At 41.7% G+C, this 21,267-nt stretch overlaps 1 protein-coding gene across 1 annotated transcript; it reads right to left on the bottom strand.

Annotated features, from left to right (window-relative positions):
- Positions 1–884: 884 nt before the first annotated feature.
- Positions 885–18,072, bottom strand: LOC307264482 (immunoglobulin superfamily DCC subclass member 3; the record flags this gene model as incomplete). Its single annotated transcript, XM_080045894.1, has 13 exons — positions 17,778–18,072; positions 14,735–14,879; positions 14,181–14,311; positions 13,359–13,496; positions 12,573–12,731; positions 6,642–6,807; positions 5,876–6,126; positions 5,263–5,427; positions 4,436–4,624; positions 1,834–1,950; positions 1,564–1,690; positions 1,115–1,229; positions 885–968 (listed from the first exon to the last, which is right to left on the bottom strand). Exons 1-13 carry the CDS (start codon positions 18,007–18,009, stop codon positions 885–887), a joined length of 2,019 nt encoding a protein of 672 aa, XP_079902020.1. The 5' UTR covers positions 18,010–18,072.
- Between the last annotated feature and the right edge of the window lie 3,195 nt (positions 18,073–21,267).

Raw genomic sequence — 21,267 nt, 5'->3', positions numbered from 1 at the left:
GTATTGGTTGACGGCTGGCTGGCACTGGCTGTAAAGTTGCTTAAAGGAAAAAGCTTTTCAGGGTATTTTTTGGGGGTTGAGGTATAGGCTAGCGCAACAACTGTAGCCTCAACTATGGCTCAAACATTTCTTGTAAGACTGAGGTAGCTTTTTTCTTTGGAGGTGTACAGCTGTCGGGTAAAGAAAGAAAGAGTTGGACACAAAGAATGCCCGTTTATATAGGTTCTTTGAAAATGGCTTTTTATGGCTACTAGACAATCATTTCTCCGTAAGGCGTTCTCAAAGGCCGCTATGTTTTCTTATTGCAGAGGAACTTTCGAAGGCAATGTCGAGAAGTTCTGTCACAACAAGACTTATTAGAATGTCCCCCAGTCGGGTGAGAATATTTGGCTTCATTTGGGGCTCTCACACCACATCTTCACAGTGTCAACCTTACCAGATGGGATCATCTTAGGCATAGAATATTATTTTGGTTATGGAACAGATTCCCACTGGTAAGTGACACATGTGTATTTTGTGGGCGTACACTCAAAAAGAATGTGACGGCACCAAGTCTGGGGCGGACAATGCTGTTTGAAGACTTTTTTCCCACATACACACGCGGGTGTGCACAGGCAACAAAGGCAATAAGCTTTGGTTTGAGGTAGAGGTGGAGGTGGAGAGGATGGGGTTGGATGTCTCATATACTCTAGTCTAGAAGCATTGTGTCACTGTTTTGGTGGAGGCTACTTATAAGGTTTTTAGCAGCAGATTTTGGGGGAGATTAAAGCTATGGCTGCATGCTATCAAAGGGCACAGGGTGGTGCTCAGTGATAGCAGAAGGCTTGGGGCTGGTAGGTGAGCTAGAGACTGTTGTAAGGGAGAAGGGGGGTTGTGGGTAATGTTTAGCAGTTTAAGCCAGTGCCGGTGCCAGGGAAACCAGACATGTGTTGCTCAATGACCACCTGACATTGTGCAGGAGAAACCACCTGGAGTCACATAAGACAAGGAGACAAGAGGAGAAGAAAACAAGCAATCAAATATCATGCATCATAACTCATCATTTACATCCGTTCATACCATGTTTAAATATTTTTATTAAAATATGTGAGCAGAAAATTTCCTGTGACTATACCTGAGGCGCTGATTCCATTCTGGGCTGGTTTGCTAAATCTTTAGGGGTTCCGTTGTGTGCCGAGTTGACTCTGGGTACAGTCCAGTTGTCCTGTGTCCCTTTACTGCAAAACAGACTGTAAAACAGGTCGGAGCTATGAGTACGGGTCTACATACAGTATCTTCACATCGACAAAGCTGAAGGCACAGGAGTCCTATTGATTGTATTTGGATTGTGTACATTTACATGTATTTACTTATATATAGCACCTTTCTTTAACATTATTACAAAGTGCTTAACAATGGAAAATAAATCTGAACCAACAATTTCTAATATAAGAAGACGGGTATACAGACCTACGCACAGATTTATTCTACATATATATTTATATTCTCCATTAGAATATCATATGAAAGAACAGAAATAAAATAGGTATAAAACCAGAATAAATTGTATAGTTGTACACTTACCTGCGACGGTATCCAAACATGAGGAAGAGAACGCAGAAGATGATGCATGCCGTGCCAATATGGATGCCGATAACAATGCTGCCCAGAGACGCCTCTCCCTCCCGACACTGACACAGACTTTTATCACCTTTAATCAAACAGAGAAGCACCAATGAATAAAACAATCAATTATTTTCAGGATTTTAAATACCACTGATATCATCATACACTTCATTCAAATGAAAAATAACCCCCATTGCTTTTTAGTACAGATTGTGGGATCCCACTCACCAGTGGCTTGGTCACTCATCATGCCTTCCTCTGCCAGTGACACCAGTCTCTTCGAGGACTCACTCTCCCCGTTCCCATTGTAGGCCACCAGTTTGACTTCATACACTGCACCCAATTCTGAAACACAGAGGGCCCCCATATAAAGTCAGTCAGGAGTTAAATTCCCTGCATTCCATATACCTTAATACCCATACTTTTAGCTATTTAGTATGGTAGAGAAACGATTTAAGATGTCCCAATTCTCTTGGTCAGATTTAGTGTGCTTAAAAATACCTGGATGCCCTACTAAATCCGAACGAGATTTATAAACTGAATCTCAATCCAGGGGTCGCAACCTAGGACGGCTGCATTTGAAGACCGATTGCGTCGTAGCGGCGCGCAAAGGCTTGTTCCATTAGCAAGGCTCCTTGCCGAGAAATGCAGCCTTAGTTTCACGGTTTTGAAGGCTGCAACAGATGGATCCTTCGCGGCCCAAAATTTCCCAAGATTCATTGCGTTTTTTTCAGAGATGGCATAAAATAAAATAAAAAATAACAAAACAGCAACGTGTTGCTCCATCTTCTTAACTTTTATCTTTCTTTCTTTTTTTCTTGTACTTTTATTTCTTTTCGTCTGGTAGGCAACCTCTTTTTATTTTTTCCTCCGTTGACAAGGCTGTTTCCGTTGGCAGCAATCAGGGTTGCTAGGCAGCACAGGAGCGGCGAGTCGTCACGCAAGGTAATGGCTTGTTACGCAAACCGGAAATGCTCGTAAACGGAGACCTGCGGAAACCGTTTCGTTTAACAACGCTCGTTCGGCCTTCGAATCAGCCTTCACAGGCTATAGCCTTCTCTGGATTGGGATCCAGCTACAGTGTTGAAATCAGCATGCTATTTGGGGTGATTCTGACCCACAATCCAGTGTGCACCGGAAGTGACATCACATTGACGGAACCTTCGTATGTAAACAACCAGGGATGCAACGGATATAAAAGCAAGAGGCAAGATCAAGGTGCAATGTTATGATGAAATGAATAAGTAAAAGTATGTCAGAATTGATCAGCTGCATAATGTAGAATAGAAAAAAAGAAAGTATGCGATTCGCATGATTTATTTATGATTAATGATGATTCAACAGTTTATTTGGCAACACACCAAACCAACCAAAACTGTTATACAGTATACCACATGATGTATGGCCTGTTCCTGCAGTACATCATCTAGTATGTTTCTAGTCTTTCCCAGTGTGTTCTCTTGGCTCTGGCAATTAATGTAAGACTATCCGGTGATTCCATGCTGTGAATATAAGCGACTCAATCAGTGAGTGACACAAAACCGATTTTACACAAATGATCTCTCTCTCTCTCTTTAAATAGTAACTGTATGGGGTCTGATTGTGACTATAGCATGTTGAGCCATGGTGCTACAAATGAACTGTTGAGGTCATTGTCATGCCACGCACCGCTCTTTCCAAGATGATTACCATCCATCGTCGTAAAGATCAATGTATCGTATTTCAGAAAAGCTCTTAAAGGTTATTTAAGGAGAAAATGTTGACCGATATTGGAAATCTATGTTCATCTTTGACACGTAGACCGTAGCCACCGACCTACCCGTACATTATCTTTATTATTATTTACATTTTGTAATGTAGTTATTATTTGTTTTATTTTATTTAACCTTTATTTAACCAGGAGAAGAGAGAGAGTGTTAACATTTAGTTTTTATTGTTTTAACATCAGATCTTTGTCATTGCAAATAGAATTGAATAAAAGGAGACATCTCCGGATGCTGCATTCCAACGTCATTATATTGTTTTGTATAGGTTAGACCAAGACAAGTGGGTCGTTATGGTTACAGGTATTAGATCCTTGAGGTCTCACTATGTAAAAAAAATAGGGGGTGAGGGGGGGGGTCGGATGCTGGTGGTGGAAATATACAGGGTTTAGTCCACTCATTTCTTTGTCATCCCTTCTTTATTGTATTCTACATTTCTTTGCTTTTATTTATTGTGTCTTGGCTTTATTGCTACACCTGTTTTTATTTTGCTAGTGTGCTCATTTTATTGTAAAGTGTCTTTGAGTACCTAGAAGAGCGCTATATACAATTATTATTATTATTACAAGCATAAAGACATCATTTTACGAGAAAGAAAGTTGTAACACTATGAGAACAAAGTCGTAGTCTTGTGTTATTTCAAATTTTAAATGAGGAATGTGGAGCATCTTACTTCTTCCACTAATAAAAGAAAATGCTTGTGGTAATTCAGCACCACATTAATCATACATTTCTGTTGACTGTGTGTGGAATGGCCTGACACCTGCGGCACAATCAGTGGGTGACGTGGAAGCTGCCATTGATTGGACTGCCCTCGCCATCATTTTGCATGTGTAAGATGTTTCCTGAATTATGACGTTTTTTTCACGTAAAACTACGACTTTATTTGTATTATTCTATTCTATTTTTTTTTCTACCGACCTGGCACTACTACTCTGTCGTAGTTTACAGTTAATCATGAATTTCATTTTTTCATAGGCTACATGATAAAAGTCAGTGTTAAAGTTGGGATTAGAATGTGTCGGTTACAGCGAAGGAGACACACACACACACGCAAAAAGACTTACCCAGCATAGTGATCACGTGCACATTAACGTGACAAGGCAGCTGGATCGGCCCCTGGAAGACGCCTTGGGGAACCCTGCAGTAGGACAGCCTGAAGCCCTCGGCCCTGCCTGCCTTGGTGGGCAGCTCCCACAGGACCTGCACGGCACTGGAGTTCACCACTTTAGTGAAGAAGGTGAGAGCAGCAGGCACTGTAATGGAGAGGCAGGGAGACAGGAGAGTGATGAGAGACCAGCCCATACACACACACAACACTTAATGTCCCTAAGGAGGATTACTATTAAGGATTTATTGTATGCAATGTGAAGCCCACTGAGGCAAATGAAAATGTGTGATTCTGAGCTATACAAATAAAATTGATTTGATTTGATTACTGGTAAAGAGCATTACAACAGCACAGAAAAGACTAAATAAACTGGCAACACAAATGAAGCAACATTAAACATCCAGTCAAACAATAATACAATAATACTAATTAAAATAAGCTATTCAATGATGGCAAATCTTCATTTAATACCAATTGATTTAAATGTATAACTGAGATGATTATCTTTGATTTTTTTTACAACAGATACGTCATCAAGACTGCACTGCAGAAGCATAAAGCTTTCTTTGATGCATTTAGATAAAGGCAGCGTATCCTCAACTTTGTCCAGGGACCACTGATATACATACATACATAAAAATGTTTAAACATATATAAAAAATTTAATTTTTTATATATATATTTTAATTTAATTAAAGCATTTAATTTTTTCCCCCCAGCGCTGTATGTTCCAGGTGCTCTCATGGATTTCTTCCATAGATAGTGTTCACAATGTGTTCTTACCTCCCCCTAGTGTTGTACTGAGCACAGTGTGTGACTGCTGGCTGGCCCCCAGAGGAGAGAAGGCCTTCAGGTAGAGGGAGTAGGTGGTGGCTGGCTCCAGGTTGGCCACATCGTGCTGGAAGGAGCCTTTACTGATGGCCTCCTGCAGCTCCATACTGTCGGGCTCTGAATCACACACACACACACACACACACACACACACACACACACACACACACACACACACACACACACACACACACACACACACACACACACACACACACACACACACACACACACACACACACACACACACACACACACAAGCAATAAGGTAAGTAAAAATGTTTTTCCAAAGATCATTTTAGGGCATCTTTCATGCTTTAATGACAGAGTAGAGAGACAGAGATGAGGGGGTGGGGACATAATCATAACACCACGAGCGCCCCAGGGTTAGTAAACATTTTCTAATCTATCAAATGCTGATATCTCTCTACACTAGACTCATACTGTCTCTCAGTGTGTGTGTGTGTGTGTGTGTGTGTGTGTGTGTGTGTGTGTGTGTGTGTGTGTGTGCGTGTGCGTGTGCGTGCGTGCGTTTGTTTGTTTGTGTCTGTGTTCTGGCTCTCACCTCCTATCTTGCGGATGTGCAGGACGTATCCGATGATGTTTTCGGAGGCGTTGGCATGGGGCTCCCTCCACTTGATCTGCAGGGCTCCGGGTGACAGGGCGCGGGCTGTGAGGTCCTCGGGGGCTGCGGGCAGGTCCTTGGGCTGGGCCACGGCCAGGCGGGCGCTGGCCTGGTTGGTGCCCGCGCTGTTCTCAGCAATGCACTGGTAGATGGCTTCGTCCTCCGAGCCGACGCGAGTCAGAGCCAGAGTGCTGCACGTATAGAGTGAGTTTAGTTTCAGTTAAAGGTTAAGTTTCCTTATTTGTCAATGGACACACATGTAGATTCACACAGGTTTACATCATGATAATGTGGACAATACAAAGCAGTTTAAACTACTTGTTTAATTGAATTGATGTCACATGAATTACAAAGTCTGTGTTCCTCACTGGTGCCTGTCTATTAACTATAGGCTACACAGTATACTAAACAGTATTTTTGGCCCAGAATGAAACTTAAATACATGTCAGTCTTCATTGATCAAAAGACATTCAGGCAACAACATGTATGTGCAGTGCTGCCATCGTGTGGTACAACTGGTAAATACAGGGTTACAAATGCTCTGCTGTGGGTGACATGCGCATATTTGTATAGAAAAACAAAAAGCTGGCATCTTAGAACGCTACCGCTTTACTACCTGTTTTTCTATCATTTGTTTAAATATTTAATGGTGTATTTGAGCTTGTGTGTGTCCCTCCGTACTTTTGAATGCATAGCAAAGACTGACCTGTTGTTATTGGTCAGCTTGACGTTGTTGCCGGGTGTTAGGACCTTGCCATTCTTCAGCCAGATGAGGTGTGGCTCGGGGACGCCCTGGGCCACGCAGGTGAACACAGCGCTGCCCCCCGCTGGTTTAGACACAGACTGCGGCCACTGCAGGAACTCAGGAGGAGCTGAGGAGGAAGGAGGGAAGTTCAAAAGCATAGTTGAATAAGTGTGGTTTATATATATATAGAGTAGTTCTGGGGGTACTGAAGTGTCCTACAAGGTCATAATTTTTCAGAGGGAGCACAGAATTGAATGCAAGCAACCACACATGCCATTCATTGTATTGCAACAAGGCTTAGTTATACACTGCCTCGAGGGATAATTCTGGTTTGCTCAAAAAGGATGATTTGTTAAATTTAATTATGACATTTAATTGTTACCTGTTACCGTAGTGATTAGCGATTGTATTATCAGCAACAGAAAGAGAAGAGGGCCAAAACCAACCAAATGGTTTTGTTAGGGAAGATTGTTAGGGAAGACAATAGTAAGTTCCCAGGACCATCACAAGTGCACTATAAGGGAGACACCTAATGCTGTGAGACACTGCACTCTTACAACCCAACAAAAAAACACACACTTAAAATAATATACTTTCATAGCATAGGTTTGTGGAGGCCTTAAAAAGCAACATTGTGCTTTCCAATGCAAAGTGCCTCTGTGTCAGGAGGAGAGTGGACGCTGGTTCAGAGGAGAATAAAACTCACAGATTGAAGACACGGCTCACAGTTATGTAAGGTTTATTCTAAAGCATAAAGAAATAGAAATAAAAGGAATCTGTGTCACACACACACACACACACACCTACACACACACACACACACACACACACACACACACACACACACACACACACACACACACACACACACACAAACACTAGGGTTGACTGCTTTCTCCTGACCCCCCCCCCCTCCCCCCAGTTCAATAATAGAAGCACAATAGACGTGCATATATATATTTATATATCTATGCCGCGATATAGGCTGCAGTTCTTAAGCCCCCCAAAGCCCCCCTCCCACACACAGCATCTCATTGATCTATTGACCTCAGCGAACCCCCCCAAAACCACCAACGAATGAGTGGAAGGGGGGATGTGTCAACAGAATGACCATTTCAATAAGGACACATTCATCACCGCGGCACACAGGGATTTACTCTTTCTTCCGTTGGTCCGACTTACCACTTCAATTATTAGAACCCGCTCTTAGTTCACATGAGCCAAAAAGACACCCACGATAGAAACAACCTGGGGGGGGGGGGGTAAAGGAGTAGTGACAATAGTTTCTGAGTTTAGTTTTCTCTCCCAGTGTGTGTGTGTGTGTGTGTGTGTGGGTGTGTTTGTATGTTAGTGCGTGTGTGTTTGTATGAGTGCATTTGTGTTAGTGTGTTTGAATGTTAGTGTGTGTGTGTTTTCTATGTTAGAGTGTGCGTGTATTTGTTTTGTATGTGTTTGTGTGTGTGTTTCTGAATGTTTGTGGATGTGTGTTTGTATGTTAGAGAGAGTGTGTGTGTGTGTGTGTGTGTGTGTGTGTGTGTGTGTGTGTGTGTGTGTGTGTGTGTTGATTATCTCCTGGGGGAGGGGGGGGGGCTAGCTTGCTGTCCACCCCTTCATCTGTTCAGTTGTCGCATCATGTTAGAAAGTATCAGGCATCCTTCATCAGTGGATCTATACTCTGTATTGATCAGAGGTTCAGTTGACCTTGAGTTTCAGCCGCGTGCCTCACACCTCATCTTGTTATTTTTAGTGCCTTTTGTTTAGCAGTCAGTTAAAGGGGGGAGGAGGGGTGCCCATACATCTGTTCACTAAACATAACTAGATTTACATGTGTGTGTGTGTGTGTGAGAGCAATACTTTGTGTTTTTCTTCATAAAGCCATACACATTCAATTGTCAGTGTCAGTTAAGCTGAAGATGTTCAACAAGCCAGCCCACATGCAGGATGCAATAAGACACATTTAAAATACTAACAAATGAAGGCACACATAGCTTCCAGAAGCTTGAAATATGAATCCAATAAGCTCCTAAGGAAAATCTTAAAAGTGTCACTGGCTGCTAATACAAATAATTTGTAAAATGAAGAGGAAATAAAGTAAGCATTTGAGTCTATGCTGCCATTAGGTTAGTTATTTGCACCACATTGACAACTCACTATTACAAGTATAAGTCATGCATTTAAGTATTATAAGGCAAAATCTATTTTAACAACCACATGGTAAATGGATGGATTAATATTACTGATGCCTAGATGGATTGCATTGTTGTATCTTATTTAAAAGAGTTGGATGGTTGAATCTACAATAGTTCATAATGTTATATATGTTACGGCCTGTGTTTTGTTTATGTGAAATCTTAATCAAAACTGCACAGCTATCGTACTATTGCGTTAAGTACAGCCCTTTAAAAAGACGGAATATGAAAATGATCAGTTATGACTGTCTATCTGTGATAAAACCAGATATTATTAAAATAAGTACAAGATTCATAGCAATTATATATGTACTACTTATATTTATATATTAACTAATAACTACTATACTATTTGTATGAACAAATTAAAGCAAGAATGTGTGTGGTAATAAGGGAAAGATTTAGCCTCTGGCGTTAGTATTAAATGGTGAGAAGTGAACTAAAGAAGCCCTTTGTTGGATCTGCATGATAAAAGATCCTGCATCTGATCGGGCTAAACATGTGGACAAAAAAATAAATGGGGATGAAGGAGGGAGGGATGGAGGGAGATAGAGAGTGAGGGAGTGAGGGATGGATGGACGTATTCAACCCCACCTCCCTCTCCACCACTGGCCATCCTTTGTGTGGTGACACCCTGGGTTTGTCCTCACAACCAGCGCACTGCCGGGGTGTTCCATCCATCTTCCTAGAGCTCTCCCTTAATTGACCCTATAGACCAGCACACATCCCCATTCTGTCAGCCCTGAAGTCCCCTCAATCTAACAGACACACGCCCTGGCTCCTTCTGTCAGGGCTCCCGGGGGTCAGGGGTGGCTGAGGGTGAAGGTCAACCTTTAACCCCCCTCATACCCACCTCCCAACCCCCCAGCCAGCTACCATCCAACCCCCCACCACCACCACCACCCTGCAATGAGGTGTCGCCCACTTTTTTTGTCTCTCTGTGTGCGTTGTCCTCCTTTGTTCAACCCGCGACCATGACCGTGGACTCACAACACACAAGACAGACTGTGTGAAAGTTGAGACCTCTGCTCTGCCACCAACAATCACACTACACACACACACACACACACACACACACACACACACACACACACACACACACACACACACACACACACACACACACACACACACACACACACACACACACACACACACACACACACACACACACACACACACACACTCTGAACTTGACTTCAGCTTGGATGATGGGAGCATTCACCTTTCATAAACGTCTGCCAAATTTCAACCTCCAGCTGTCAGTGCTTTTACAACTGCAATGGACAACTTGATTGTTACTAAAATCTATTTTCTTACTGTCTAATTTGGGTGCTAGATATGCAATTATTAACATAGTTATGTATATTATATAACTATATATATTTTTAAATGTATTAACTTATGGGCTCAGAGAAGGGTCACTAAGATGTTGACATATTGAATGTTCAGAAATCATATCAAGGCTTGTGTTTGTACTTCTCCCTTAATTAACTTAACGTGGGAGAAATGTAAGGTTTGCGAATCCCTAAAAAATTTGTAAAATATGAGAATGTTATCAGAAATGCTACTAATGCAAAGGTCACTGCCTGTGGCTATCGTAGCCATTCATGTTTAACATGATACTAGTGTCAAAAACAATCTGGGAACCTTTTTTTCCCCTTGCACATTCAAAAGCATTATGTTACAAGATTAAATTAATATTAACACTTATTTGAGCCCATACATGTTAAGCACACTTCACAACAATTACAAATAGCTACATAAACTATATCGTTCTAATAGCATTACAATAATGTTGCAACCAACATTGTTTCATCCCCTATCTCACATGAGGCGGAAGATCACTTCACCTGAGATTTAATATGGGGGTCATTTTAGATATGATTTTCACACTGTGTTTATTTGAATAGAATTAGTGTTCCTCTGATTGACCTAGTGCCGTGCTGGTCATGTGTTCACCAGATACTAGGCTTAAAGCTCTTTGTTCTCTCTCAAGCTAAACAAAAAAAGGTGATCAATAAATGAATGAATATATTAAGAGATCAGCCTAGTCTACACACCAGAGGCCCTGTCAATCACTGTGAGAGATGGACAGGGAGGTATTGATTGATCTGCTCAAACAGTGGGACACAACAGGAACACAGTACTACAAAAGATTGGTGTCAAATACATTACAACATTTCTATTGAAATTTGCTTCGGCTCTTTTATATTGGTTTGTAATACAAATTCTATGCATTGTTTCAAGTTATAAAGGTAGAGGATATTACTGTAATTTTCCTAATGATGATTCAATAACATAAAGTGCAGTGTTTGAAAGTATTATTAGAAATATGCCTTTAAATTACAAAACCATTAAAATTGTTACTTATATATGGTCAGAATTGACATAAGCCTGGAACAACTTTACATGGTATATTAATACAGTAGAGTTTGGAACAGTTATATCCCCTCAAAGTCATATCTTTTAAGTTGGTCATATGTTTTGGAATTAAAACATTGTAATCTTCAAAGAAAGTGTAGCGTTATTGAAACATTTGGCGGAGTAAAAAGTACGATATTTGGAAGTTTCTTTCTAGTGTACTAAAAATGACTCTTCACCACTGTAACACTAGACATGTTTGTGTGTCATCTGAGAAGTGAGCCGCTAATTGAGGTGACCCCTGGACAGCCAATCAAAACACAGCTAGTGACAATGAGAAATATAAGGGGGCTGAGCCAAATGTATGGACATCTGCAGGGTGATGGATGAGTCAACGTCATGGACATCCTCCCCACACACACACACACACAGCTGAACACTGGTGTCATTGCTTAATTGTCTGGAAGGAAACTGTCCGGCGTGTGTGTGTGTGTGTGTGACATAGGTGGGGAGGGGCAGGTCCATGCTCCCAGCCTCCATCCCCACTGAACAGCCAGGGGCAAAGGTGAGAAGAATGGGCGTAGCTCTGAGCTATTGACCCAATATTTCCCCCTCCCCATCACTGCCGGTTTAAATGGTGTTTCTCACTCACACACACACACACACACACACACACACACACACACACACACACACACACACACACACACACACACACACACACACACACACACACACACACACACACACACACACACACACACACACACACACACAAACACATGCGCAGGGTGCTTCTTTATCAGGTGGTCAAGCCAGCATTATGTGCCTGCTGGTCTGAGGAGTGGGTCAGCGGTTTGGGGGGAAATTGTTGCTATTAGCCCTGTCTGTGATGGATATAGAGGGATTATAAACTCTTACTATCTTTTACATTAGGCTGCATCACATTAAATCACATTTCCTTTAGCTGAAGCTTCTATCCCAAGCGACTTCACAAAAAGTGCATTCAGATCATGAAGGCACAAACTCAGAACAGCAAGAAACAATTAAGTATATTAGCTTCAAATGTTTCATTTTTCATTTAACTTGTATTTATACTCGAGAGATCAATTGAAGGGGTGACCCTCATTTACAATGATGTAAATGATGTGGAAATAAGCCAAACTACAAAGAGCCACATGTAGTGTGCAATCTTTTTCTTCTTCTCACCCAATGTAGATTTAAAAGCAAAGAAGCACATTTTAAGCAAATAGTTCATACATAAGTGACCTGATGAGCTCTACATATTAGCCGGTATCCGCCGGTATTGGCTAACTAAGCGATTTAATGCTGGTCTCACCTTGTACCACCAGTCGTCCATGTGCAGTACGCCTCATCCTGGTGCCGGGCCTGTTGGCAGCACACACATACACACCAGAGTGCTGCAGGGAAACATCTGAGATCATCAGGTTCCCCGTGCCCAGGACCTGGATCCCCTCCACACCGATGGAACGTCCGTCTGATCACACAAACACACACACACACACACACACACACACACACACACACACACACACACACACACACACACACACACACACACACACACACACACACACACACACACACACACACACACACACACACACACACACACCATTTGTCAAATCAAACTCCAAATGCTAAATAACTTGTCTATCATACAGGCTGCGTTTCCAAGTCACACTCTTTTTCTTTTTTCTATTCTACATACAACAGCTGCTCATAATCTAATCTTGTTAGCATGCATTAGGTACACAATTGGGACATGCTTTTAATTGACTAGTTATTTAATCATAACATTACGCCTTTATCTTGCCTCTTGCTTTTATACCCGCGCAGCCCAGGTCGTTTTTTTTTCATACGGAGGCTCTTTCGATGTGACGTCACTTACCAGCAGCACTGGATTGTGGGGCAGAATCACCCTAAATAGCATGCTGATTTCAACACTAAAGAGCTCCACCGGATTTAGTAAGGCATCCGGGGTATTTTTAAGCATGGTAAATCTGACCACAAGAAATCCTAAATCTTTTTTTTCTACCATACTAAATAGCAGGGAAGTAAGGGGATTGGAATGCAGGAATAAAGTAGAATTGTCCAGTGGTACCTAGCCTGCTCCAGGAAACAATAGGCCTTGGGTTTCCCGTGGCGATGCACTCCAAGATGGCGGTCTGATGGATAGTGATGGTCAGATTCTGTGGGCCTGACAGGATGACCGGCTCCTTGTAGATTCTGGGAGCTCCGCCTGGAAGGATGATAAAAAATACAAGGATGGTAAATGAGAGTATATTCTCAGCTGGCCCGGCCCTGCATGTCAGTCCAAAATAAACAGTGTGATTCTTTTCAATGACTCCACCCAATTAGGACAAGGCATCACCTTACAGGGACTAATGATTGTAGTTCCAATTTTTGGGTTTGCGAGTTATATACTTACAAAATCAACTTTGGGAGTTTATTTATTTAGAAAATTGAAAGCATTAAGATTGTTGTTTTGATTGTTGTTTGCTAAAATAGGTTTGTTCACCTCATGTTAAGGCAACAGTAACATGACTTGATTAAGAACTTGTTTATTGTGTAAATAAATATAAATTATATTTGCTTTATATATATAATTTGAGTTATTACTGTGTTTGTATGTACTGTATACAACCTATCACTTTGTCATTATTGTACCAAAAGAGTGGATCGCAATGGATTTGAAGTAAGTGGTTGTACTTTGCCCTCTGTTAAACTTTACAAGTCAATAAACTAGTAGGCTACTCAATTACAAAGTCCAAGCCCTCCTTTTAAAGAAAAGAGGGAACACTGAAACGGAAAAGGCAAAAGTGTGAGGGATTGTTGTGGAGCTAGCACTCTCTAAATGGTTTCAGTGTTTAATGCCTATATGCTATGCTAATCCGTGCTACATGTGTGTGTGTCCACCACCTACCACTGATGTTGAGCATGGCGTCATGGCTGTAGCGAGTGTTGGCGATGTTGTTGGCGACACAGCGGAACACTCCAGCGTCCACCCGCTTCACACCTGTCACCTGCAGAATGCCCATGGGCAGGAGAATGTATCTGGACAGGGAAGGGAGGGAGAGCAGTTTGACTTGTTAGAATGCAGAGCAAGCATTTACAAATATTCATTTTTCTTAATACTTAAAGATGCACTATGTAACTTTGGGTGTGTCAGAGAAAGTGAACATTTCCTGATATTTCTCATAACTAAAAACTAAAAAAAAAACTAACTTTCCTCACAGGAAAATATGATCCCTGGAACACTGTTTGAAGTTAGAAAGCCTCCTGAAAAGTTACTGTTTCACTGTTGATGTTTACAGCGGCAGAACCCACAGTTTTTTTTCACAAACATATTGTAGTCTTTAGTTCGGTTCCAGGTGCCTCAACATATTTTGGGTTTGATTTATGACATAAATATTCAATACTATAAGAACTCTGTGTGTGTGTGTGTGTGTGTGTGTGTGTGTGTGTGTGTGGTGTTACCTGTTGTCGGTGGTGTTGAGTGGGGCTCTGTCTCTCTCCCAGGTGATGTTGGCCTCAGGCACTCCGTTGATCTGACACTGGAAGCGAGCCACGCTCCCCTCGTCCACAGACATGGACACTGGATGGGTGTGGAACTTAGGCAGAGCTAAAGAGCAAAGCACACAGTGATCAGCCTTCATGGGGAAAATATCATTTTGAAACGGCAATTATCCACCTATTCTACACATGAAGTGGGTCTTAATGTCACAACAGATTAAAAATAGTTTATCATTTATAAAAGTCTGCCTTCCAAAGCTGTGGTTGTGGCATTTTAAAGTCATGGGTTCAACAAAAATACGTTTTTTTTTTCTCTCCACGTCATGCAAAATTAAGGATCCAGTGTTTTTGGAGCTTGAAACGTTGTATTTTGCATTTTTTTAAATCTCTAGCATAACGCAAGTGAGCCCCCCCCCCCCCACCCCACTACGGAAGTACCATACTAAATCAGGGCAATATCTCTTTGATTAATCACTATCCAATCATGTACATACATAAGAGTTTTTAACCTTCACCCAATGGGAAGTCCTTAGACCACATTATTTCTCCAATTATTTTGTGCTGGTATTTCCAGCTTTGCTGAAGAGGACAAACTATTGCCTATTGTCTTGCTGAAGAGGTTTCTATAAACCATTAGGATGGCATAGCTTGCTTAGCTGTGTTACACAATTTTTCCCCTTCATTTTCAGATAGTAACAACCTACACAGAAAGAAGAACAGGGATCAATTCAGTAATCCATATGCTCATTTAGCAATCTGTGATCGAAGACTTCCAAATCAATAATTTGCATCCCCAAAAGGGTTTAGTGAATTACAGGATTAAATTAGTAGCATGTATAAATCCTAAACTTATATTTGAATTGATGAATTAATATAAACCTTTTGTATATTAGTTGTCAACACACACAGTCAACCTGGTTTGCCTGTGCACAGTTTTGGGAGGGATTTTGAAATGTATTTCATAGCTTACTATCCATTTCAAAACGATGTCCAGACGTAGTTTATGTAAATCCTGACATATTCTTTTACCTGCACAGTTTATCTCACTGTTCTTTGCCTGTCCTCTATTCCCAAAGGTTAATGTGGTTTAATTAAGATCGCCTGAAATAGCACTACCACTGCCAGGACTTCAACTCATAATCATGCATGCACGCACGCACACACACACACACACACGCACACGCACGCACACACACACACACACACACACACACACACACACACACACACACACACACACACACACACACACACACACACACACACACACACACACACACACACACACACACACACACACACACACACACACACACACACACACACACACACACACACACACACACACACACACACACACACACACACACACACACACAGGTTGGCTAATATCCTGGTGGCCATGATCAATAAGGTTGTATGCCATAGTAGAGCAAGGGTCTGCTAATAAGAGAGCATCACCATGGCAACTCATTGCATTGAATGAAGAGCACCTCGAGATAGCCATAACTCTCCCTATAATTACCCATACACCCCTTTGGTTGTATTGGTTTGAACAAAGGTGTGTGTGTGTGTGTGTGTGTGTGGGGGGGGGGGGGGAGGGGGGGGTCTGGTGTGTTGTACACTTAAGTAGTACTGTGTGTGTGTGTGTGTGTGTGTGTGTGTGTGTGTGTGTGTGTGTGTGTGTGTGTGTGTGTGTGTTCAAACCATGCAGTAGCCATGTACAGTACATGTAGTGTAATTTATAGTTTGTCCATAATGAATAGCTGCTATGTTTAGGAGAGGGCTTTTGTATGTGGGAGCCTGTTCCCTCTGACTAACAAAGTGTCAGAGGGGGGCTTGGGTTGCCATGTATGATGCAGAAGTCTTCTCCGTGTGAAGCATCATTTATAACACAGACTATGGGATGTTTTGACCAGAGAATAGGCAACACGCAGGGACTATCTGTGGGACTGTGCACAGGTTTATGTGAGTGCCTATGAATAATGAGGGTTATGGATATTAAAATGTCTGATGAAATGAATGTTAGGCCTATCTTACAGGGAGAAATAGGACTATACGGGGGTATAATAACGCTCACTTTATATCACTAAATCACTTTAGTGAAGGTCATTAATATGTGATGATCTGTCTTCCGGCAGAGATTAGGACCTTTATTTCACAGACAACGTTTTAAGTTGAATAATGTTTTTATTACAAGTTGGAGCTTATAGTTGTGTCCATAATTCCTTGTCTCCACAATTTGTCTTCTTAAAATAGCCATAGAGGAATTGAAGTTTAAAGGTCCACTGCAAAAAAATCGCACTGGGTGGGACAAAAACATGCTATGTAAAATATAAAATGAGTGTTGTGAAGCTTAGCGCTCTTGAAAGCTTACAGATTGGTTAGGGTTCCCGCTGTTGTTCACCTCACCAGCCATAAATGCTTGTGCTATATAATTAAGTTAGCTAGGCAACATTAGCTAGGCGGCTGGCTCTCTGAGATCATTACAATCAGGGCCATAACTGCATTTGAAGGTCACTGAAGTCACTTGGCAATTTTTCTTGACTGTCACTTAGAGTCTAGTTTGTTAGGGTTTGCAGTATTATTTAGGTGCAAGATTATTTAAATTTGAATAATTGTAGAGAAATAATCAACAAAATAATAAACTCAGGATATCTCCACCACAATGTGGCTCACACTATAGGTGAAGGTTTCCATACAGGCAGTTAAGATTTGCAGAAAATATTATTTAATAGATAAGTGAAAAGTTGTGTGTTGAAGGGGGGCAGAGATCATGACAACAACCCATAATCACAATGAGCATTCATTTATAGTCAAAAAGTAATTATTGAACATTGATTTGTATTTTGATCTCAACTTCTATGCAAGGAAATTGCATTAACCAATTAAATGAATTGTACCCTGGGTAGAATGTGTAGGCTACTTTTCCTATTTGCACATTGGATTGTATGGAATGGAAAAAGTAGATAGATTGTAGTTGTTGTTGAGCTGTGAAAACACTTACATGCCAAAAGGACTTTGGCCTTGCGGCTGACCAGCATGCCGTAGCGGTTCTGGGCGGCGCAGTCGTACTCGCCCATGTCCTTGTCACTGCCGTCTCTGCGTTTCTGGAAGCTTTGGATGTACAGCGTGCCGTTGGCCAGCACCTTGACCCGCGGGCTGCTGGCTAAAGTCACTCCGTTTCTACGCCACGTCACCGTGATGGGCTCCTCACCCTGAACACCACAGTCCAGCATGAGCGGCCGATCCCTCACCGCTATGACATCACTGGGCTCCACCAGGAACGACAGCTCTGAGGCTAGACAGACACCACCTGCACACAGAAACACATTATTAGATAGAGGGAAAAAGGCTGTGGCATCACTCATCACTATCTGCTTTGCTTGGAATGATCATTTATAGAGGAATATTGAAACTCAGATATGTATTCAGGGAAATAAGGGAGGAGCAATAAAAGTCAAGGCACACTGTGTTTATCTCTACTAATTCAAACACAGGATTGGTAAAAATGGAGTTCAAGGTCAGTTTTGAGATCAGTCTTACTTTGATCCAGCACAGTCACACAAACACTTGTCATACGTCTGATGGTGTATATGTTGCCTGCTAGATACATCTAACATTTAGAGATAATGTTTTCATGGGCCAACTTTAGTTCATTTAAAATAAAAAAGAGTCTGTGCAAACGTTGCATGTTTAAATATCACATAGGGCCCAGGCAGGAACCCATAGTTAATAATGTTAATGGATGCCTTTTGAATTTTAAATATGCTTCTGATCTAAAAGGGATCTTGGACAGTCTGGTATTATAAATAGTGAACCAGACACGAAGCCTTGTGCGAAACAATGCTTGGGTTTACACTCAGCATACTGGTTTGTTGCGTATGAACCTGAACTTCACAAACAGTCCAGGGGTCAAAATAATGCTAAAATACCCTAACCCTCACTCAATCAAACCCAAACCTCAAAAAACAAGGTAATGGCTTCAAGCTGAAAATGTCCCTCTTGTTCAGTCTAAACAGACCTTAACAATTGTAAAAAGATTGATAAATGATGGTGGATAATGGAAATATCAAATCTATTTTTCATCTCAAACCCCCTTCCTATGATTCCAGAACAGCACGGGGTGGGGGTTTGCTCTGTTGGACACCAAGCCTCGGGTATCCCTCCTTTTGAAATTGCCCAAAAAAAAGCTCACTCAACACCCCAAAAACCATTTCATTTGATTGACGGCACATTTGGGTTTTTGCGGCCTATTACGCTTTTTACTGAAGACGAGCCACAATGGAGGCTGAAGAATGCCGGCGAGCCATCCAGCCGGAGAGGGCAACAACAATACTAAGGGCCTGGAAGGGGAGAACACTGGGCAAGAGTTTCTCGGGGTCAAATTAAGGAGTGTCCCCATTCAAACCTAGGGCCAAGTGTGACAATAGTGTTGTGACTATGCTGATTTGCCTCCCAACCACTGTTGAAAAATATCCCCCATCAGCCACCATGCAACGAAGGGCCACCATCTGCCCCTTGTTATGCATTCCCCTCCACCCCTCCCGATTCGTCCGTCCCATTCAGATCTGTGTCTGAGGTGACTTTCCCATGCCACCGAGGCTCTCCCCGGCTCACCCTTGGTCCCCGCTACACTGTGACCTTGGTGACACTCCCCAGTCTAACCCCCATCTTTTGGGGGTGGGGGGGGGGGGTTAATTTCCTCATATGCAAAATAACCTTCACTCTCCCAGCTGTGAAGCAGTCACATTAGAAGTTGCACTTGAACCTGCACAATGCCTTATCACTGTCACTATGGAGGTCCTGCATCTGTTCAACCAAATATAGCCTTTCCCATCAGCTCAGTGGTGGGCTGAACAGCGTTTATTGTTGTCACGACCAACACACCAACTTGGAGGTGAACTTGATTTAGGATTGGCTTTAGTTTTTTCTTGTGTATTTATTTTGCCAGCTGTTTTCTGAACACCACTGTCTGCCAATATGCTCGCATTGTGCTCATCAGTAATATACCAATTGATTAGGATTCTTCATTAAAAACCAACCAAAACTATTTCCTATTTCTCATTTGGTGATAACTAGACTCGAATTATAGAATATATCTTCTGCCTCAACTTAAACACACCTGGAGTTTACTTTTTGGTTTCACAGCAATGAAAAGTAGAACATCTCAACAGTAACACGTTTCTCAGTGCTAAATTATTCTACATAGTCCACAGTAACAGTAATAATTGAAAAAAAGATATTTTTATGTTGAATTTCTTTCATGGGAGTATCACATTTAAGAAATACGATCACCAAGTAATGGTGTGGAAGAAGAAATTTAAGGCACGGATATTTCCAAACCTGAACCAAAACTATCTGCATGGATAGAACACCCTGAATGCCCCATGAGCATTTTTTGTCAGAAAGTATGATTTTTTAAAAGCGATTTCACTACTCCCTAGCTTGTCTTACGTCTGCCCATGCAAATGAAATTAATCGGTTAACACAGAAATAAAATATGCTCCACAGCAGTGACATTCACTCGTCTACAACTACTCTATGTGACTTAACCTTAAAAAAGGTAAGGACTGAGGTAGCAGTGCATATTAAAAAACTACAAAGCTGGCAATTTTGACTTTACAATATTCAGTTTGAATTATTTCTGGATATGAGCAGCTTGATGACTCCTTGTTGATTAGATGATATATGGTCAGTTATGAAATACAGCCAGGGAGCTCATACCCACAGCCTGAACATAGACCAGAGCTCTTCCCCCTTCCTAATATTCTCTAGAGTCAGTGGCTTTACTGATGTGTCACATCCAGAAATGAGCATCTGCCCTGCTTTCTAATGAGAGATCTCCAAGCTGGCAGATGCAGCCAGTAGAGAGGATAGTGAGTGTGCTGGTCAGGGCTGATAGAGCCTTGCACCCCCCCTGAGCTTAAGGCCCGCTAATGAAATTCAAAGCTCCCAAGGGGGGACTTGTATTGCATTCTGTGGCCACGGTTATGGAAACACATGGTGTTGAAACCTATGAGGCCAGAGCTAAGAGTGTGTGACTGGGATGGAAAAGGAGGCAGAGAAGCAGTGAGTCAGGTGTACATAAGCAAGGTTATGTCATAGTAGGACCCATTGAGGGGTATTGGTTCATAAAACACTAATGTGGATTACTATTGAATTTCCTGCCTGGTACTACTCTACTTGATAATCAACATGACATGTCTATATAGCAGGCACAAGAGTGTTAGCACACTGCAAGGCCTTTGTAAAGTGTATGTATGTAAATGTGAAGCAACATAAAGTAATTGAATAGAAGGTGATGTAACTAAGGTAACAGCAGTCTTGCTGAAGCTTATAGTGCAAGTTCTTCTTGACACTGTTTCAGTGAGCTGTTAAATAATCTCTTTGGACATGGGACCCATCCCTTGTCTTGTTTTCAGAAGAAAGCCTCCAATCTAATGGGACTCTGTGTATCAAGATGGATAAAGGAGGATAATAGTGTGATGTAAGGT

Source organism: Ammodytes marinus (genome assembly GCF_949987685.1).
Source record: "Ammodytes marinus genome assembly, chromosome: 17".
Lineage (NCBI taxonomy): Eukaryota > Metazoa > Chordata > Actinopteri > Uranoscopiformes > Ammodytidae > Ammodytes > Ammodytes marinus.
The sequence above is the reverse complement of the archived record's forward strand: the minus strand, read 5'-3'. Positions and strand labels throughout refer to the sequence as shown.